This window comes from Mustela putorius, unplaced genomic scaffold (assembly GCF_011764305.1).
Source record: "Mustela putorius furo isolate JIRA1106 unplaced genomic scaffold, ASM1176430v1.1 tig00003834_pilon_pilon_pilon, whole genome shotgun sequence".
Taxonomy (NCBI): Eukaryota; Metazoa; Chordata; class Mammalia; order Carnivora; family Mustelidae; genus Mustela; species Mustela putorius.
The window spans coordinates 107,503,390-107,522,219 of NW_025421987.1; the positions used below are offsets into that span (position 1 = coordinate 107,503,390).

Below are 18,830 nucleotides of genomic sequence, written 5' to 3' on the forward strand. Positions count from 1 at the left end.
TTAACTAACAAGAATTTAAATAAAAACTTTAAAAAATTTTAAAATCAAGTCCATTGTCCAAATACCATCATCTCTTTGATTTTTAGGTATGTAGGTTTTTTAAAAAAAGGTTTTGTTTATTTATTTGGGGGGTGCGGGAAGGGGCAGAGGAAATCTCAAGTGGAATCTTTTTTTTTAAAGATTATTTATTTATTTATTTGACAGAGAGAAATCACAAGTAGGCAGAGAGGCAGGCAGAGAGAGGAGAGGAGGAAGCAGGCTCCCTGCTGAGCAGAGAGCCCAATGTGGGACTCGATCCCAGGACCCTGAGATCATGACCTGAGCCGAAGGCAGCGGCTTAACCCACTGAGCCACCCAGGCGCCCCTCTCAAGTGGAATCTTAAGCGGTCTCTATGCTGAGCAGGAAGGCAACATAGGGCTCCATCTCACAACCCTGAGTTCATGACCTGAGCCAGAATCACGAGTCTGGCACTTAACCAATTGAGCCACCCAGGAGCCCCTCTAGGTGTGCTTTTATTGGTTGATTTTTCTTCTGACTCTGAGTCACATTTTACACTTCTTTGCATATCTGGTAATTTTTGCATTTGATGCTGGATATTACATAAGCTACATTTCTGAATATTTAGATTTTGTTGGCTTCCTTTAATGCATTGAGACTTATTTTAGAAGGCATTTAAGTTACTTACAGATCAGCTCATTCTACCAAATCTAGTTCACTCTCAGGGCAGGTATAGAGCAGCCCTTAGTCTACAGCTACTTTATTTATCCTCACATCTAAGGTCTGACCTTCAGTCAAATCTTTAGGTGTTCAATTAGATTTCTTCACTCTGGCTATAGTATGAGCACAAATGATTCCTAGCTCTGTGGAATTGTTCAGCTTGCAGGTCTCTCACAGTTATTCTTTGTCTAGTCTTACAGATTTCAATTTCATTCTACACTCACGCAGATTGGTATTTCACCAAACATTCAAGGGGACTCTTCTAGAGATGTCTTCTGTATACAAACTCCAGTCATCTTGCTTCTCTCCAAGCTTTTATTTGTTTCCTCAACTAATGTGACAGGCTTTCTTGGGTTCCTCCTCCCTGTGCCATGATCTGGAAATTTCCTCCAGGCAAAAAGTAGGGTCATCATTCTGCTTACCTCTTTTCTTTCCCTTATCTCAAGGACCAGAGTCCTGTGCTGCTATTGTCCAATGTTTAAAAACAGTTGTTTCATATACTTTGTCAGTTTTTTAGTTACTTATGGTAGGGGGGCAAGACTTGTACTGGTTACTTTTTCACAGACATAAGCAGAAATCTACACTCATGAAACTACCATTTAACAATATGTAACTTAGGGCCCCAGTCAATATTTATTGAGGCACTACCACAAGCTGCAAGTATGGTAATACAAGATATGGCAAAGTCTCTGATAAGAAACCCTTAATTGAGTCCAGTAGGTAGTAGGGTTAGATTTTTGTAGTAATTTTAATGTCTTCCAAGTAATCTGGGTCAGGATTTTTATTCCCCTTGACATTATGAATTTTAAATGTTCAAATATATTTTTAAAATAAACAAACTCATTCCTTATCCCTTGTTTTTATTGTGTAAGTCCTCGATACTATACATACTAGTGCATTTTTTTGCATACTTATAATCACCACTCAGACTCACTTCAGACAGATTTATTGCTTCAATTCTATATAGGTGACTCAACTCTTGAGTAAATTAAAGAATAGGGAGGGAAGACGAGCTTGTTTGGTACATTTTTAAAAAAAGGTATAATTTAATAGATATTTAATTTAGAAGCATAACTCAAGCATAAAGATCAGTTTTCTCCCCTCAAAAAATCTGAGGACATATAATGAGTTTTCTAATGAGGACATATAATGAGGACATAAGTTTTCTAAGCAGACACAATAACTTTTATTCATTGTAATTTCTGTTTACTTTAATTTTGTATCAGTTACAGCACATAATTATATAAAACGACTGAAGTTAACAGAGGCCCACATGCAGACAAGTGAGATGTGTCCCCACTGTATTTGCAGGCACTGAGCATTTCTGTGGTTGCCCACTTTGATCGGTTTTTAATGTACATGGAATGTACAGGCGTCCTGAAGTTCTGTGAAGCAAAACATAAAAGACAGACTTACAGGTACATTCTGTGTTTACTAAACACGTTTCTATTCCTGTTTTCTAAAAGTAAATGCTAGGTAATGATTTTTTTTAAAGACTTTATTTATTTATTTGACAGAGGGAGAGAGAGAGAGAGATCACAAGTAGGCAGAGCAGCAGGCAGAGCAGCAGGCAGAGGGAGAAGCAGGCTCCCGCTGATCGGGGAGCCCGATGGTGGGCTTCATCCCAGGACCCTGGGATCATGACCTGAGCTGAAGCCAGCCACTTAACTGACTGAGCCACCCAGGTGCCCGATTTTTTAAAATTCTATCTCTCTCTCTCTCACTCTCTCTCTGTCTCTGTTTCTCCTAACTGAAGTCAGTGCTATCCTTAAATATATTTTCTGTTCCTTTTACTTTCATCATCTTCAACATACGATGTAATTCAACAAAAATTCAGGCACGCTCCCAGAAATTTGATTATCCCAGCTCTAATTTTATTTCTCCAATTTAATCCTTTTTTAGGCAACTATACATTCACACATTATGCCATTTGAAAATATATATGTGTGTGTGTGTGTGTGTGTGTGTGTGTGTATAACTAGAAAGGGAACGCTATAGTGCTAACTATAGTTACAGTTTCCATTAATATTATTTATACATTGTACTTAAAATCTTTCAAAATTGGGGGCACCTCGGTGGCTCAGTGGGTTAAAGCCCCTGCCTTCAGCTCAGGTCATGATCCCAGGGTCCTGGGATCAAGCCCCACATCGGGCTCTCTGCTCGGCAGGGAGCCTGCCTCCCCGTCTCTTTCTGCCTGCCTCTCTGCCTACTTGTGAACTCTGTCTGTGAAATAAATAAATAAAATCCTTTAAAAAAATCTTTCAAAATTTATTCTCTATGAGTGATACATAGGGGTCATTTCCCAACACTCTCCCTACAATGAAGGGCTCACACATGTGTACCTTTTCATTTTGTTAGGAAAAAAATGGAAATGCACAAGTAAACAAGTTCAGTTTCCAAACGATCTCAATTGCGCTCTCTGTCTCCTTTTAACGATTTGGTCTTTTTTCAGGTATTCCCTTGTACTGTTGTCTAATTGACAGTGTAGGCTCACATCCTCCTGCAGGGCCAGGAGCAAGCCTTCTCCATCTTTGTTCTCCTATCAGTACTGGCTCAGGGCTTGGCACACAATGGTCCTTAAACATATTCACCTGCCCCCCCGCCATGGTATTGTTCCTTGGTGTTCTATTCTACTCACCAGAGTGTAAGCATTGTCCCATGTTAGCAATATTCCTAAGATACTCTGGTCCTAAGTATTTTCGATAGGATGCTTTGTCCTGAAGGTTAGCTAAACATGCCGTGTCATCGCTGAAGAGCAGGTCCTTAGTTGACGACTGAAACATCTGGAACATCCTGTATTCAAACCCATCTCTTCCAAAGAGTTCCTGCATCAGACAGATAGAGAGTGAGCAGGAGCACCAAGGAGCACAAGGTTGTGTATTCTACCTCAGAAGATCTAAGTCTGCTGCACTGCTCAGCTCCAGCCCCTGGGAGACCTGGGACACAGTAACAGTCTCAGAGGCAACATGAATGGCAAAAAGCATGGTCTCTGGGTTCAAACCGTGGCCCTAGCTTTTCCTTGTCACCTGACTTTAAGAAACTTCTTTACTGAGCTCAGTGAACCTCGGTTTACTCATTTGTAAATGGAGATAATGTATGTAAAGTAACTGCTTAATAAAAGAAGCTTCCATATACACTATGGAGTATTATGCCTCCATCAGAAAAGATGAATACACAACTTTTGTAGCAACATGGACGGGACTGGAAGAGATTATGCTGAGTGAAATAAGTCAAGCAGAGAGAGTCAATTATCATATGGTTTCACTTATTTGTGGAGCATAACAAATAGCATGGAGGACATGGGGAGACTGAAAGGAGAAGGGAGCTGAGGGAAATTGGAAGGGGAGATGAACCAGGAGAGACTATGGACCCTGAAAAACAACCGGAGGGTTTTGAAGGGGCAGCGGGGGGGGGTGGGAGGTTGGGGGAACCAGGTGGTGGGTATTGGGGAGGGCACGTATTGCACGAAGCACTGGGTGTGGTGCAAAAACAATGAATACTGTTACGCTGAAAAGAAAATTTTTAAAAATGTAATTAAAAAAGAAGAAGCAGCAGCTTTGAGTTTTGTGGTCACAGTATCACAATTCTGCCTATCATGCTGGATATTTTCAACTTCCTGGGTCGTGCTACCTGTCTTCCACTGCCCAAAGCCCTTGCTGCCTGGCCTCTTCTATACTCTAGATCTGTCCTAGGCACCTGACCGTTTCCATCTTTTCTTCCCCTCCTCTCTTTTTCTTTGTTCAGCCCCGGACAGCCAAGGGGCAAGTTGTGTTTTGGGAGACACATGCCTTCAAGTGTCCCTAATGAGGAGCCTTTTGTTTTGCCAGTTCTCCCTGAGTTGTAGTCCTCTAACTGGGACGTGTTGGCAGCATATGCTAACACATGGATTAATCATACAGGGTTCTTCCAGGAATGGGGTATACGAAGCTGAAAGGCAGATGAGGCTTTGGGTTTTCTTAAGATCATTTGAATTGGGCATCCTGCTACTTCATAACCCCTGTTGGCTGCCTGTAGAAGTCATGAGTTGTCGGAATGTTGGCTCTTGAACTTTCAGGAAGCCTAAAACAATGCTCAGCCTGCCCAGGTTCAGTAATGCCTTGGGACCTACACTAAGTCAGGTAGAGTAGCCTCCTTTCCTCACCCCTGTGTGAAGGGCACTAAGCCATCTCCCTTATTTCTATGACAGAAGACGCAAGAGACAACTCTCATGGAGGGACTGAACAAGTCCAAGAAGTACCAGGAGTCTGTTCTGAGAGGAAACTTAGTCTCAGGAAGACCCTTCAGATATTCATGTGTCCAAGGCTCTTTCAGTCCACTTTGATATCCTAGACAGCCCCAGAGCACAAAGTGAACAGAGCCACCAGCTAGATTTCTGATTTCAGAGGCAGAGCTCTGAGAATCTGTTCCACTGCCCAGGGAGAAAGAATATGAGACTGGGCTGGGTGTGCCTGTCAGCTCTGGAGGAGATCTGAGCATTCTGTTTGGGGGATATGTGGAAGGACCTTCTGTGTGCCCAAACCTGTTGATTGAAGAGTATCCTGCGGACAAAATCTGCCTTATCTTTCCTTGAGACCACAGCATGATTTGGGACTATGGCCAGGTGGCACCTTCGAGCTTCAGTCACAGGCTTCCTGGTACCATCGAGGCACAGCAGCTCAAAGTCTTCCTGTTTCAGGTCTTTAGCCCAGGCTTCAGGGTTCTTTCCTGGGGAGAAGGAAGGCCGGTCAGCCACAGCTGACAGCTCTAGTCACAGTGCCCTCCTTGGGGGGATGTGACCAACTACCAATGTCTGAGAGAATCACAGAGACACAGAAAAATGAAATAAAAAACTTTAAAAATAAAACAGAAGAAAGAGAAAAATTCATGGTTATAAATTCATAGCCTTTCCAGTTAGTGCATTTTCAGTCCTGTTAAAGGCAAACATTTCTTTTCTTTCTTTTTTTTTTTTTTTAAGATTTTATTTATTTGTCAGAGACAGAGGGAGAGCGAGCGAGCACAGGCAGACAGAGAGGCAGGCAGAGTCAGAGGGAGAAGCAGGCTCTCTGCCGAGCAAGGAGCCCGATGTGGGACTCGATCCCAGGACCCTGGGATCATGACCTGAGCCGAAGGCAGCTGCTTAACCAACTGAGCCACCCAGGCGTCCCAAAGGCAAACATTTCTTTAACAGGCCTGGCAACAGCCAGAAAGATTGATAAGTTGAACTACATTAAACATTAAAATGTCTGTTCATCAGACACCATTAAGAAAATGCAAAGGTAAACCTTTCAGAGAGAAACAAGATATTGTCAATACATATAGCAGACAAAAAGTATCCAGAATATATAAGGAATGCCTATAAATGAAGAGAGTCAGCCATTCTTTAATAAACTTCCCCAGTTGTCTGACTGGGAGTGACTTTCCAGGAGAGACTCAGATTTTTTCCAAGGGAGGAAATGACAGCATAGGCACATACCATCAGTGTTCTGGAAGACTGTGCTCTCCTTCACAAAGGCCACGTCTCCCTTTTCAACCAGACACCTGCACAGCAAGGGTCAGGTCAGTGAGGAGCATCAATAGGAGTGGGAGGGAGAGATGCCCAGAGAGAATCACCTAGAGGCTCATTCACCCTCCACTAGAACCACAACAAACACTGGCCACATCCATACACACAACTGTAACACCTGGGCTGTCCCTGAGAATTAGAGGGGAAATGTAATCAAAAAGAGAAACCTGTTTATTTTGTTCCTATTGTAGATAACCACTGTTTTGTTCCTTGTTTTAAATACTGATTGGTTTCTCCAGAGAAGAGGTTTGTGTTCTCCTATGAACAGGGATATTCAAGGTTGACTTTCTGGTTGGATCAAAACTCACACCAGAGATTAAAATCAATGTCTAGTCAGTCTTAATGATCACTAGTGAATGTACATCACTAGGTATGTGTTCACAATTAATTGCAGAAAAATTTTTCTCTGTATTTAAGGTCCATTCTTTTTTTTTTTTTTTAAGTATACACAGTTTGCTGTTTTTGTAGGATTTTTTTTTAAAAGATTTTATTTATTTGACAGACAGAGATCATAAGTAGGCAGAGAGGGAGGCAGAGAGAGAGCAGGAAGCAGGCTAACTGCCGAGCAGAGAGACTGATGCAGGGCTCGATCCCAGGACCCTGGGATCATGACCGGAGCCGAAGGCAGAGGCTTTAACCCACTTAGGCACCACTAAGGTCCATTCTTTATGAGAAATGTCGAACGCATTAGCAATCAGTTCTAGGACATCCAATCAGTTGGCAACTGACATTAGTGATCAATTATCAGGAGCACCTCTCCAGTTTTCTCTCTCTCCTAACTTCAGGTCCCTCTATACTTAGCTACGGTCAATTACTCCCATTCAATTTTCTTCCTAAACTCCCTTTGCCCTATTTCTTTCTTCTTCCTGTCCTTCATATAATCCCAGTCCTGAATACATATGACAGTCTGCCTCAGGTGTGTCTGTACTCTAGTAGGGAGGCAGACCAGAGACTCTCCTGATCATTAACTTCTCCTGGGCATTCCTGCTTTCCTCTCTCTACTCTAGATCTGTGGTTCTCAACGTGTGGGCTGGGATCAGCAGCATGGGAACCAGCTGTGAACCCGTGAGACATGCACACTCTTGGGCCCCACCCGAGACCTATTTCTGGGTGTGGGGCCCAGCAAGCTGTGTTTTAACAAGCCCCCTAAGAGACTCTGTGCTCTAGTGGTGAGAACCACTCTTTCAGATAGCCACCTCTCCACTCCATAGAGCAATTACTAAAATGTTTTCCAAATTCCCGCATGCCTCTGTCTCACCACATACCCTCTCCTCAACACTCACTCTGACATGTGTTCCTGCTTCCCGGAGAAAACACAGATATCCTCACATGGGCTTCCTTCCAGCCTCCCTCTGCCAAATCTGCCAGCCCAAGTCTCCAGTGCGCTTCTCCTGCCCTCCAGACACAAAGAAGGAGTGAAGGTCTCTCTCGGCAAAAGTGTCCCTCCAGGTGCCCTGCATCCCAACCCCGCCCACACTCTCAGGCACCTTCCGATAGTGATCCTCTTTCTCTTATGTAATTGCGGTCTTTCCCTGATCACTGGGCTCTCTTTATCAGCATTCATATACCTCTTTTCCTTTTTGAAAATCAATAATCCCTGTTTGATCCCACATGGCCCTCCGCCATGGCTTCCCTCCCACACTCATCCAAACACCTAAAAGGAATCTTTGCCCTTGCAATCAGCACCCCTTCACACCACCCTCACTGAGGGTGAGCTTTTCAGCCTGCCAGTCAGCTTTTGGGATTGACTCACTATTGAAGCTGCTCCTACCAGATCCAGGAGCCACTTTGCCACACTCATTTTATTTGCTCTCTCAAGTTCATCTTTCCCCCAGTTTGAAATATTATCTTCGTTATACACCAAATATAATGTGTCCATGTATAAGTCTTTGAAGTCTAATCTCCATTGATTTGTCATTCTTGCACACAAACCTGTCTGTACTGATCATAGTATTAAAGTATTATGCAGTATTATAATGTGATTTTTATATCTAGGAAAACAAAATTCCCCTTGTATAATTTAATTTAAAAATTCTTGACTCTTGTTTGGTTTACCAAACATTAATACTTTGAGAACTGACTCCTTTCCTCCATCCCCCCCAATCTATCTGGTCACAGTGGAGGCAGCTACAACTTTACAGTGGAAGTTCACTGCATGAGTTGTGTGAACATGAAGCTTTCAATGGGCTGACAATCCCATTTCCTGGGAATTGGGATGAATACATTAGGGTCTGTGTTTGACTGCTTCTTTATAACCGAGAAGCTGTAATAATGCTAGTCATAGACATTTCCTTCCCTGTAGGCTGAGAAACAGAAAACCATCCTCCGGGGAAAGAAGATGCGGCATCTCTCTTTAGAGAAAAAGGAAGAAGAAGAAAAGAGAGGGAGGAGGAGGAGGAGAAGGAGAAAAAGAAGAAAAGGAGGAGGAGGAGGAAGTGGGGAGAGAAGGAGGAAGAAGGGGGGAGGAGGAGTGGGTTCCCTTATGCTAAGCATTCATTCATTGTTTATCTGAAATTCTAATTTAACTGGATGTCCTAAATTTTGTTTGGCAACTTTCGCCTTAAAGTATCTTGGCTCACTCCCAAGGCTCAAGTCTCTTGCCTTCTAAAGAGGAAGCTCTTTCAACAAAGGAGATTTTATTTATCTTATTAAAGGAAAAAAGACATTAAACAAGTACATAAAATATATAGTATTCTAGAGAGTGAAAAGTGCTAAAAAATAAAACAAGAAAGGGGGATATAGAGAAGGAGAGAAATGGGAAGTTGCTGGAGAGGGAAGTGAGTTCAAGAGAGATTTTACTTACTTACTGATGTTTAAGGTGAAAAAAACAGCATCATGTGTGGATGCTGGTAGAAATGACCAATTGACCTAGTAGAGAAAATCCTGTGATGGTGCAGCAGCAAGAGGGGAGAAGTGCCGAGCAAAGCCCCTGGCCAGGCTGGAGGAGAGGCTGGTGCAGCCATGGGATAGGGCTGAGCTAGAAGACAGCCAGGTAGCCGGTGAAAAGGAGGGAGGGCAGTGGGTTAGATGTGGCAGTGGGACGCTGTGGCGTTTCCTTGGATTGCTTCAATTTTCTCTGGTGAAGTAGGAAACAAAGGCATGACAGATGGAGGCAGATGTGTTGGGGAACTGAGGAGAGGACAGAGGATGGACTCATCTTCTAGAAAGGTTGGTGGTGAAGGCACTAGGCACACATGCACATTTGAGGTGGGTTCTCCTTACTGTAATGGGAGGCCGGGCACCCCAGCAGTGCAGACCCCTAGTGGTGGAATGTCAGACCTAAGCAAGGCCTGGTGCTTTAGCCAGCAGAGGGACAGGCACTTGAGGCTAGACACAGAGGAATGATTATTGTGGTTGGCTGTGGAATGTATGCTGGGTGTGGAGGGGATAAGAATATGAAGCAGGGAGAGACTAGGGAAGAGTTGGCAGGGTGGGTGGGGCACAAGTCAGTAGGAATGAAGAGCTGTTGGAGCCAGGAAACCCACAGGAGTAGAAATGCAGGTAGGAGGTTGTGGGGGAGAACTAGCCATCTGAAGCTAAGATTGTTCTGTGGGTGTTGAACTTCATTTGAGGAAGAGGGTGGGTTTTGTTTCAAGACAAAGCTCTGACAATTCTAAGTTCTCTCTGATATTATCATATTAGCACCAGTAAGACCATCAACCCTAATGCCATGTAAAAAACAAAAAACAAAAACCAACCCTACTTGAGCCTAGGTTTCATGTTCAGTGTACATTGATGTTGTGGAATCTGAAATATGCCATTATGTATGGCTTATGAAAGAGACACAACTTTGGAAATGGCAGGACAAAGTCGTCCGGCAGTGTGACAAATAAAGGGGTCCATCCTAGATGCTCACGTGCTCTCCAATTGCCACGCAACCCCGATTCACACAGCATGCCTCCTGCCTCAAAGGGTCCTGCGCTGCTCAGCATACTTAAAATTAACTCTACCTCCTTGGTCAGGCCGATAGGGCACTAAGACATATCCAGTGCCTCAGCTCCAACCTGTGCACACCCATGCCCTCACCCCCACGCCATGACTCCCCTTCAGGGCCTTCTGTTCTGGCCTCAGACACAGCATGATTTGCCCTGCTTCATGCTTCTGTCCTGGCTGTTCCTTCTTCCTTGATACCCTTCCTTTAGCTTTTCTCAGGCCTGATTCCCTCCCAATATTTAATTCTCAGCTCACACAATCCTGCTTTTCGAGGCCTTCCCTGACCACCATTTCCAAAACTGTCCCCTACCCAAGTCACTAGCACACCACCCCACCTTGGTTTCTTTGTAGCAGTTAGCACAGTCAGGAAATGAGTGGCCTTGTTTATGTTCATTGTCCTACCCTCTTGAGATGCGGGGGGCAAGGGAGCTACTTGTGTCTTGCTGCTATGACCCCTCTACCTAGACCAGTGCCTGCCACATTAATAGTTGCTCAATAAAGTTTCCTGAAGGGCTGAAGGTGCTCAGGAATATCTATTTTTTAAATGTACTCATCAGCCAGGTGTAAGAAGCACAGGTCAAGTGCCCATCCTCTGATTTTAAACTGGAGCTCTGAAAGATTCTATGACCTGTCCACAATCGCAAAGAAAAAAATGTGGACCCAGGGTTGTGAACCTGCACCCCTCATTCTTGCTTCTCCTCAGGGACCCTAAGTCAGCTGGATCTGCAGAAAAGCACTCCAGAAAGGAGCTGGGCTTGACTCCTTGGGGCCAGTGGGAATTTGGGGTTCTATTTTCTAATTCTGGTTCTTCCTAAATGCAGCAGCCTGATCCTGGAGTGATGGAAAAGATGAAAGGACAAGAGGTTCACTGGGTTGGTGCCCAAGAGAAAGGTGGTGCACAGATACTACTTGCCTGAATGCCCCGCTGAAGCCATAGTATCTCTCATGGTGGTTGGGAGCACAGGTGTGGCCTGGGCTGCTGCCACCACTGCACAGAGCACAGAGCTTGGAATCCGGGTCAGACCCAGGGGCACAGCTTTGACTGAAGAATTCATCTGTGCAGGAAAACACAGTAGGTCAGCTCTTCTCACCTATGTTAGCAAGAAAGCCTCCGATTTTGTCCCTAGAATTCCTTGAATGATGTAGAGACACATTTAGGGATTTGGTACCATATTATTACAAATAAGAACATTACAGAATTTTTAAAAAAGTTGCAACTAGAGCAAAGTAAACGGGGACTGGCTGAAGTTGGGACAAGGGTCTGTGGAACAGAAGTGGCACAGGGCAGAGGTTTAGAAGTACACACACAGATGTAATCCTAACAGAGAACAAAACTGAAAGCCCACCCAGTCGAACCTCTCCCACATTTTTCCTGACCTCTGCCGCCCTTGCCCTCCCTTATAGGATAATCATCTTGACTCCAAATCCAGGAAGGAGCCAAGAGGCCCAGATGCCAAGCCCCATATCGGGCCCCAGGGCACTATGGTGAGGACATCATATAGGTCCCATGCTCCTGGAACCCAAGCCCATGAACAATAGTCATAACTCAAGTAGCCACACTAGTGAATTTGTACCCCCAACCCCAGCTTGCAATGGGAAAGAATATGTTCTATACAGCTTCACATAAAGGAATCTTGTACAGACCTGGGAATAGGGGAGAGACTTCAAGTTGAGAGAGGAAGAATGAATAGCAATTACTCAAGTAAAGGGTGAAAGGACAAGCGTTTCCCAGACAGGGAGCAGCATCTGTGAAGACCCAGGGCAGGGGTGGGGGTGGGGGCAAGGATCACAGAAAGGTTAGTAAGAGGCCATTGGGCTAGACCACCCAGTGCAAGAGTGAGTGGAGAGGAGGCAAGGTCCAGACCCACTTTTACACCTTTGTGTAAATTTTGTTCTTTTTCCTTAGAGAAATGAGGAGCTTCTGAAGGGCTACAGCAATGCTGGGACAGGAGTGGTGGGCCAGATATAGCCAGATGTGTGCTTCGCAAGGACTGGTCTGCCAGTGGGATGAATGGAATCCAGGGCAGATGTGGGGTGCAGGCAGCAGGTTACTGTAATAGTCCAGGGGAAGTGAGAGCAGCTTGGACTAGAGTAGCACAAGGGGAGGGAGACAGTGGAGGGGGACATCACTGGTGATGGATGGGTACATGGAGGATGACCACTTGGTTTCCTGCTGGGGTAAGTGGATGGACCGTAGGGTCCTCCACTGAGCTAGACAGCTCTGGAGCAGACGTAGCAGAGCTGATACATTCTGTTTGAGCTTAATGTCTTTTGAGAATGACTTTTTTTGATAATAACTAGATAATGTCAAATAGCCAGTTCAATATACACAGGTGTGGAGGTCAAAGAGAGATCTGTGCTAGGGATAAAGACACAACAGTTATCAACATATAGATTTAATATTAATAATAGTGATAACAGCAAACATTTATCTAGAGCTGGCTATGTGCCTAGATTTTAATGTTTAACAGGATTAGGGTTTTTTTAAAGATTCTATTTATTTATTTGAGAGAGAGAGAAAGCACAAGACAGGGGAGGGTCACAGGGAGAAGCAGACTCCCTGCTGAGCAGGGACCCTGATCCAGTATTCGATCTTGGGACTCCAGGATCATGACTTGAGCTGAAGACAGTCCTTTAACCAATGGAACCACCCAGATGCCCATATTATTTGTTTAGATGGCAAATGAGGCTGTAGGCATGGATGTGATTGCCTAAGGATTGGGTTTAGAGTGGGGGAAGAAAGCTGCTTTAAACAATTGAAACATTTATTACCCAGGTTGGGAAAGGGGACTTTGTAGGGGTAGGAGAAAAATCAAGCCAGCATTTTCACAGAAGTCAGAAGATAGTGTTTTAAGGTGATCTGAAGAAAGAGAAGTCATAGAGGAATGGACTGGAGCAAGACCTTCCAACTGAGCAACATGGAGGTCACCAGCAGCCTTGACCAGAATCCTTCCTATGGAATGATGCAGAGAAGCCAGAGGACAGGGAGTGGAGGAGTGAGTGGGAGATGAGTGGCTCAGACCATGCTGCTAAGAAGTCTGGCAGCAAGGAGGAGAAACAAATCAGAAACCCAGGGAGACTGCTGGGAGAAGGAAGACTTTAAAAGATGGAAAACACTGGGGACGTTTAATGTTGAAAGAAATTGTTGGCTATACCCGACAGAGAACTAGTATCCAAGGGCATGAGGCTCTAGGGAGGAGAGAAGGGGAGGTACCTACACCCAGAGTACAGGTGGAGGGAGGCTGAGCAGATACAGCCAATGAGGAGCCCACAGCTTTGGCAGTGGGATGGTGAGGGGGAAACTTTGACCGTTTCTGATGTCTATTACAGCTGAGATGAGTCATGTGCTGAGAAAGGGTGGTAGATGGGTGTGGGCTGGAAATGTGTGGACAATGAGGACATTAGGGTAATTATTGGGAAGTGTGGGGGTGTGGAGCAGCGACACAGTTTGGATGTGACTGCGAGAGGCCTGCTGAGGCCAGTAGCTGGAATGAACTGTTCTACCCCATGACTTCTCCATCCATGTTTAGCTGCTAAGGTGCAGAGAGTGAAGAGAGCAGGTAATGGTGCTTGTGCAGAGATGGGGTTTGTCAGATGGCTGGGCAAAGCAGGGTACCGGGAGACTTTTAGGTACTGGCAAGAATACTGCTAAAATGACAAATACGAGAATCTGAAGGAGATAAGGATGCAAGTGAAAAACACTCAAGGACTTGCTGGTATATGGTTTTAGGTTTTTACAAAACAACCAATCTGGTTTATATGGGAAAACAACACACACACACACACACACACATACACACACACAGACCACTCTTGCTATGCAACCCAGGCTTGTTCCCTGAGCCCATTGTAACACATAAAGAGTAGGGCATTTCCCTGATATCTTCCCACTGGACCAAGCCTTTCCCCTCAGAAGTAAGGAGGTGAGGAGAAGAGGGAGCACCTGCTCAAGGAGAGGCAAAGCTCACCTGTAATGTCTGCCCAGCACTTGACCCCCCCCTACCCATTCATGCCATCCCTTGACATTCCTTGCCATTGAACTGGACTCCTGTACAATGCAGGTACAGGCCCATGGAAGGGGCTGCCGCACTGCCTCCCAGAACACACTTACCAAATTTACAGGACCCGGTTTTGTTGTATATTAAACCCATGGGGATGATCCAGCCTGCGGAAGTACCAACTGCGGGGTGGCAGGACCTCTTGCCTTGCAGAGAGTCCCAAGTGAAGTAGGGATCTGATTTCTTAACCACTGCCACGGCGTAATGACCTTGTAACAGAGATATCAAAATGCAATTTCAGTAGCTCCAGAATCTTGTGAAAATATCTTCTAGAGGTGCTACAGTTAGTCTCTGCCTGCCACTCTCCCAGGGGAGGGGGAGTAGTAGCTTGAACCCCTCTCCTTGCTCTAGCAGAAGACTCTCCCAATAATTATCATTAGTAGGTATGGGGCCAAACAGTCTGACACTACTGCTCTCCGGACGTGTCTACATATGTGCATCCAGAAATATTTACACATATTTTTCAGTGGACTCCTGCTTACATTCTTTACTGAAAGATGCTTTATTCTCCCTCAATGATAAACTGATTCAGCAAAAGTGGATGCCGCTGTCTCATTCTGTTTACTGGTTGAATCTAAGGTACGTTCCACCGTATGGAAGTGCCATATTTTGTAATCCCCCTACTGGTGGGCACTTCCGTTGTGACCCACTTTGCCATATTACAAGTTATCTATGTAAATCTTGTACATACATATGTGTACCTGTTGAAATATTTCTGTTGAAGTCCAAAAGAAAGAGCTTTAATAACTCCTTTTTTAAAGTCTCTGATTTTCTAGATTTTGATACTCTCAATAGATGCTGAAAAAGCATTTGACAAAGTACAACATCCCTTCCTGATCAAAACTCTTCAAAGTGTAGGGATAGAGGGCACATACCTCAATATCATCAAAGCCATCTATGAAAAACCCACCGCAAATATCATTCTCAATGGAGAAAAACTGAAAGCTTTTCCGCTAAGGTCAGGAACACGGCAGGGATGTCCATTATCACCACTGCTATTCAACATCGTACTAGAGGTCCTAGCCTCAGCAATCAGACAACAAAAGGAAATTAAAGGCATCCAAATCGGCAAAGAAGAAGTCAAATTATCACTCTTCGCAGATGATATGATACTATATGTGGAAAACCCAAAAGACTCCACTCCAAAACTGCTAGAACTTATACAGGAATTCAGTAAAGTGTCAGGATATAAAATCAATGCACAGAAATCAGTTGCATTTCTCTACACCAACAGCAAGACATAAGAAAGAGATATTAAGGAGTCAATCCCATTTACAATTGCATCCAAAACTATAAGATACCTAGGAATAAACCTAACCAAAGAGACACAGAATCTATACTCAGAAAACTATAAAGTACTCATGAAAGAAATTGAGGAAGACACAAAGAAATGGAAAAATGTTCCATGCTCCTGGATTGGAAGAATAAATATTGTGAAAATGTCTATGCTACCTAAAGCAATCTACACATTTAATGCAATTCCTATCAAAGTACCATCCATCTTTTTCAAAGAAATGGAACAAATAATTCTAAAATTTATATGGAACCAGAAAAGACCTCGAATAGCCAAAGGGATATTGAAAAAGAAAGCCAACGTTGGTGGCATCACAATTCCGGACTTCAAGCTCTATTACAAAGCTGTCATCATCAAGACAGCATGGTAGTGGCACAAAAACAGACACATAGATCAATGGAACAGAATAGAGAGCCCAGAAATAGACCCTCAAATCTATGGTCAACTAATCTTCGACAAAGCAGGAAAGAATGTCCAATGGAAAAAAGACAGCCTTTTCAATAAATGGTGCTGGGAAAATTGGACAGCCACATGCAGAAAAATGAAATTGGACCATTTCCTTACACCACACACAAAAATAGACTCAAAATGGATGAAGGACCTCAATGTACGAAAGGAATCCATCAAAATCCTTGAGGAGAACACGGGCAGCAACCTCTTCGACCTCTGCCGCAGCAAACATCTTCCTAGGAACAACGCAAAAGGCAAGGGAAGCAAGGGAAAAAATGAACTACTGGGATTTCATCAAGATCAAAAGCTTTTGCACAGCAAAGGAAACAGTTAACAAAATCAAAAGACAACTGACAGAATGGGAGAAGATATTTGCAAACGACATATCAGATAAAGGACTAGTGTCCAGAATCTATAAAGAACTTAGCAAACTCAACACCCAAAGAACAAATAATCCAATCAAGAAATGGGCAGAAGACATGAACAGACATTTCTGCAAAGAAGACATCCAGATGGCCAACAGACACATGAAAAAGTGCTCCATATCACTCGGCATCAGGGAAATACAAATCAAAACCACAATGAGATATCACCTCACACCAGTCAGAATGGCTAAAATCAACAAGTCAGGAAATGACAGATGCTGGCGAGGATGCGGAGAAAGGGGAACCCTCCTACACTGTTGGTGGGAATGCAAGCTGGTGCAGCCACTCTGGAAAACAGCATGGAGGTTCCTCAAAATGTTGAAAATAGAACTGCCCTATGACCCAGCAATTGCACTATTGGGTATTTACCCTAAAGATACAAATGTAGTGATCCAAAGGGACACATGCACCCGAATGTTTATAGCAGCAATGTCCACAATAGCCAAACTATGGAAAGAACCTAGATGTCCATCAACAGATGAATGGATCAAGAAGATGTGGTATATATACACAATGGAATACTATGCAGCCATCAAAAGAAATGAAATCTTGCCATTTGCAACAACATGGATGGAACTAGAGCGTATCATGCTTAGCGAAATAAGTCAAGCAGAGAAAGACAACTATCATATGATCTCCCTGATATGAGGAAGTGGTGATGCAACATGGAGGCTTAAGTGGGTAGAAGAAGAATAAATGAAACAAGATGGGATTGGGAGGGAGACAAACCATAAGTGACTCTTAATCTCACAAAACAAACTGAGGGTTGCCGGGGGGAGGGGGTTTGGGAGAAGGGGGTGGGATTATGGACATTGGGGAGGGTATGTGATTTGGTGAGTGCTGTGAAGTGTGTAAACCTGGTGATTCACAGACCTGTACCCCTGGGGATAAAAATATATGTTTATAAAAAATAAAAAATTTAAAAAAATATATGTTTCTAATCTTTTCAGTCATACTGCATTCACTTCCAAAGTAATACCAAGTGTCTTTGGTAGGAGTGAGATTTCTTCTCATGTTCTTGATTCTAATGGAACACCATGGGTATTTGGTATATTCTTATCTTAATACTCTGTAACTGAATTATGCATTTTGATGGAGGCTTAAATAGCATATCTGAATTTATAAGAAAACTAGAATCCTAAATCTACAGAACTAGATGATAATGTGGTCCTCCACCACCACTCCAAACCCCTCTCCCTACTACACTTCCTTTCTTGCCATCATGGTTTGGGTTTCTACATAGTCAAACCTGGAAAAATTGGAAGTGAATGTGGCAGGTGGAAGACCTGCCTTGCCAGTTACTTCCTAGGACAAGTCACTTAGTGTCTAGGATCCTCAGCTTCTCCTCAGTAAAATGGTGACAATGATACCCATCCAGGGGGATTTTCAGGGGGATCAGATGTGCTTATATGGGCACATTGTAGATTAGGATATGACGGGGAGGTTACGTTGATGGGTTTCCAACCATGCTGCTAGTGGCACAAGCAGTACCAGAGCCCCTCTCTCAGTGAAGCAGATTCTCCTGAAGCCACAGCTAGCCCTGGCTTACCAGACTGTGCTCTATTACACCGTCTGGGAGCCAAATACTATTACAATGACTTTCCGGAGGTGTAACTAATTCTGCACAAATGGCATTAATTATTGCCATCTGGGGTGTGTGTGTGTGTGTGTGTGTGTGTGTGTGTGTGTGTGTGTGTAGCCCAAGAATTTGTATTTCTCACAAGTTCTCAGGTGATGCTGATGCAGCCAGTCCAGGCACTACACTGGATTGAGAAATACTGCTCTGTTTTTCCAAGATTACGTACTTCAGGGACAGATCCAGACCCTCCCTGCCTATGTAGACACACAGACAGGAGTACCCGTCACCTCCTCTATTCTAAAGACAAGGTGGACACCTCCGCTATTACAGTCAGCTGGCTGAAAGCTAAAAGGTCGAGCTCATTTTCCCCCTCTTCTTCATTAGAGCAGCGGGGACTCTCCTCCTATCCTGAAGCCTCCACTTGGCCCAGAATGCCAGGAATGGGCTCCTGCCTCCTGGGGCAGAGAAGGGCAGGCAGCATGTAGCAAGGAGTAGGATGGTGTGTCAGGAAGGGCAAGGGGCTTCCAGTCACACCACCTCTTCTCAAGCCCAGGGCAGCCACTCCCTGGCTGATGGCCCTGGGCCTCACTTTCCCCATCCACACGGGATAATGATGCCCACAGCCTGGAGGACTGCTGAGGACAGTAAATGGGAATAGTGCAAGCAGGAGTCCTTTGTTGTCTGTGAAGAACCCCACAAACAGTCTTTATCACCACAGCTTTGTGACACATCTGCTCCTTAACACTAAGCCGTAGTGATGGTAGCTCATCCTCCTTGTTTTTATTTTATTTTTTACAACTCTAGTCACTTTGCTTCATTTTTAAGATTTTT

General features: G+C 44.1%; 1 protein-coding gene across 2 annotated transcripts in view; it reads right to left on the reverse strand.

The window, feature by feature from the left end:
* Positions 1-1,577: 1,577 nt before the first annotated feature.
* Positions 1,578-18,830, reverse strand: part of LOC101676444 (inhibitor of carbonic anhydrase) — a 44,482-nt gene continuing 27,229 nt past the window's right edge. The window contains exons 12-17 of one of the 2 annotated variants that reach the window (XM_045088895.1): positions 14,305-14,460; positions 11,107-11,248; positions 6,171-6,235; positions 5,238-5,422; positions 3,357-3,543; positions 1,578-2,103 (exon numbers count right to left, since the gene is read on the reverse strand). In XM_045088895.1, the coding sequence (XP_044944830.1) occupies positions 2,069-2,103; positions 3,357-3,543; positions 5,238-5,422; positions 6,171-6,235; positions 11,107-11,248; positions 14,305-14,460 (770 nt within the window). In that variant the 3' untranslated portion in view covers positions 1,578-2,068. The remainder of the gene's footprint in view (positions 2,104-3,356; positions 3,544-5,237; positions 5,423-6,170; positions 6,236-11,106; positions 11,249-14,304; positions 14,461-18,830) is intronic. The other variant, XM_045088894.1, reaches the window with a different exon arrangement.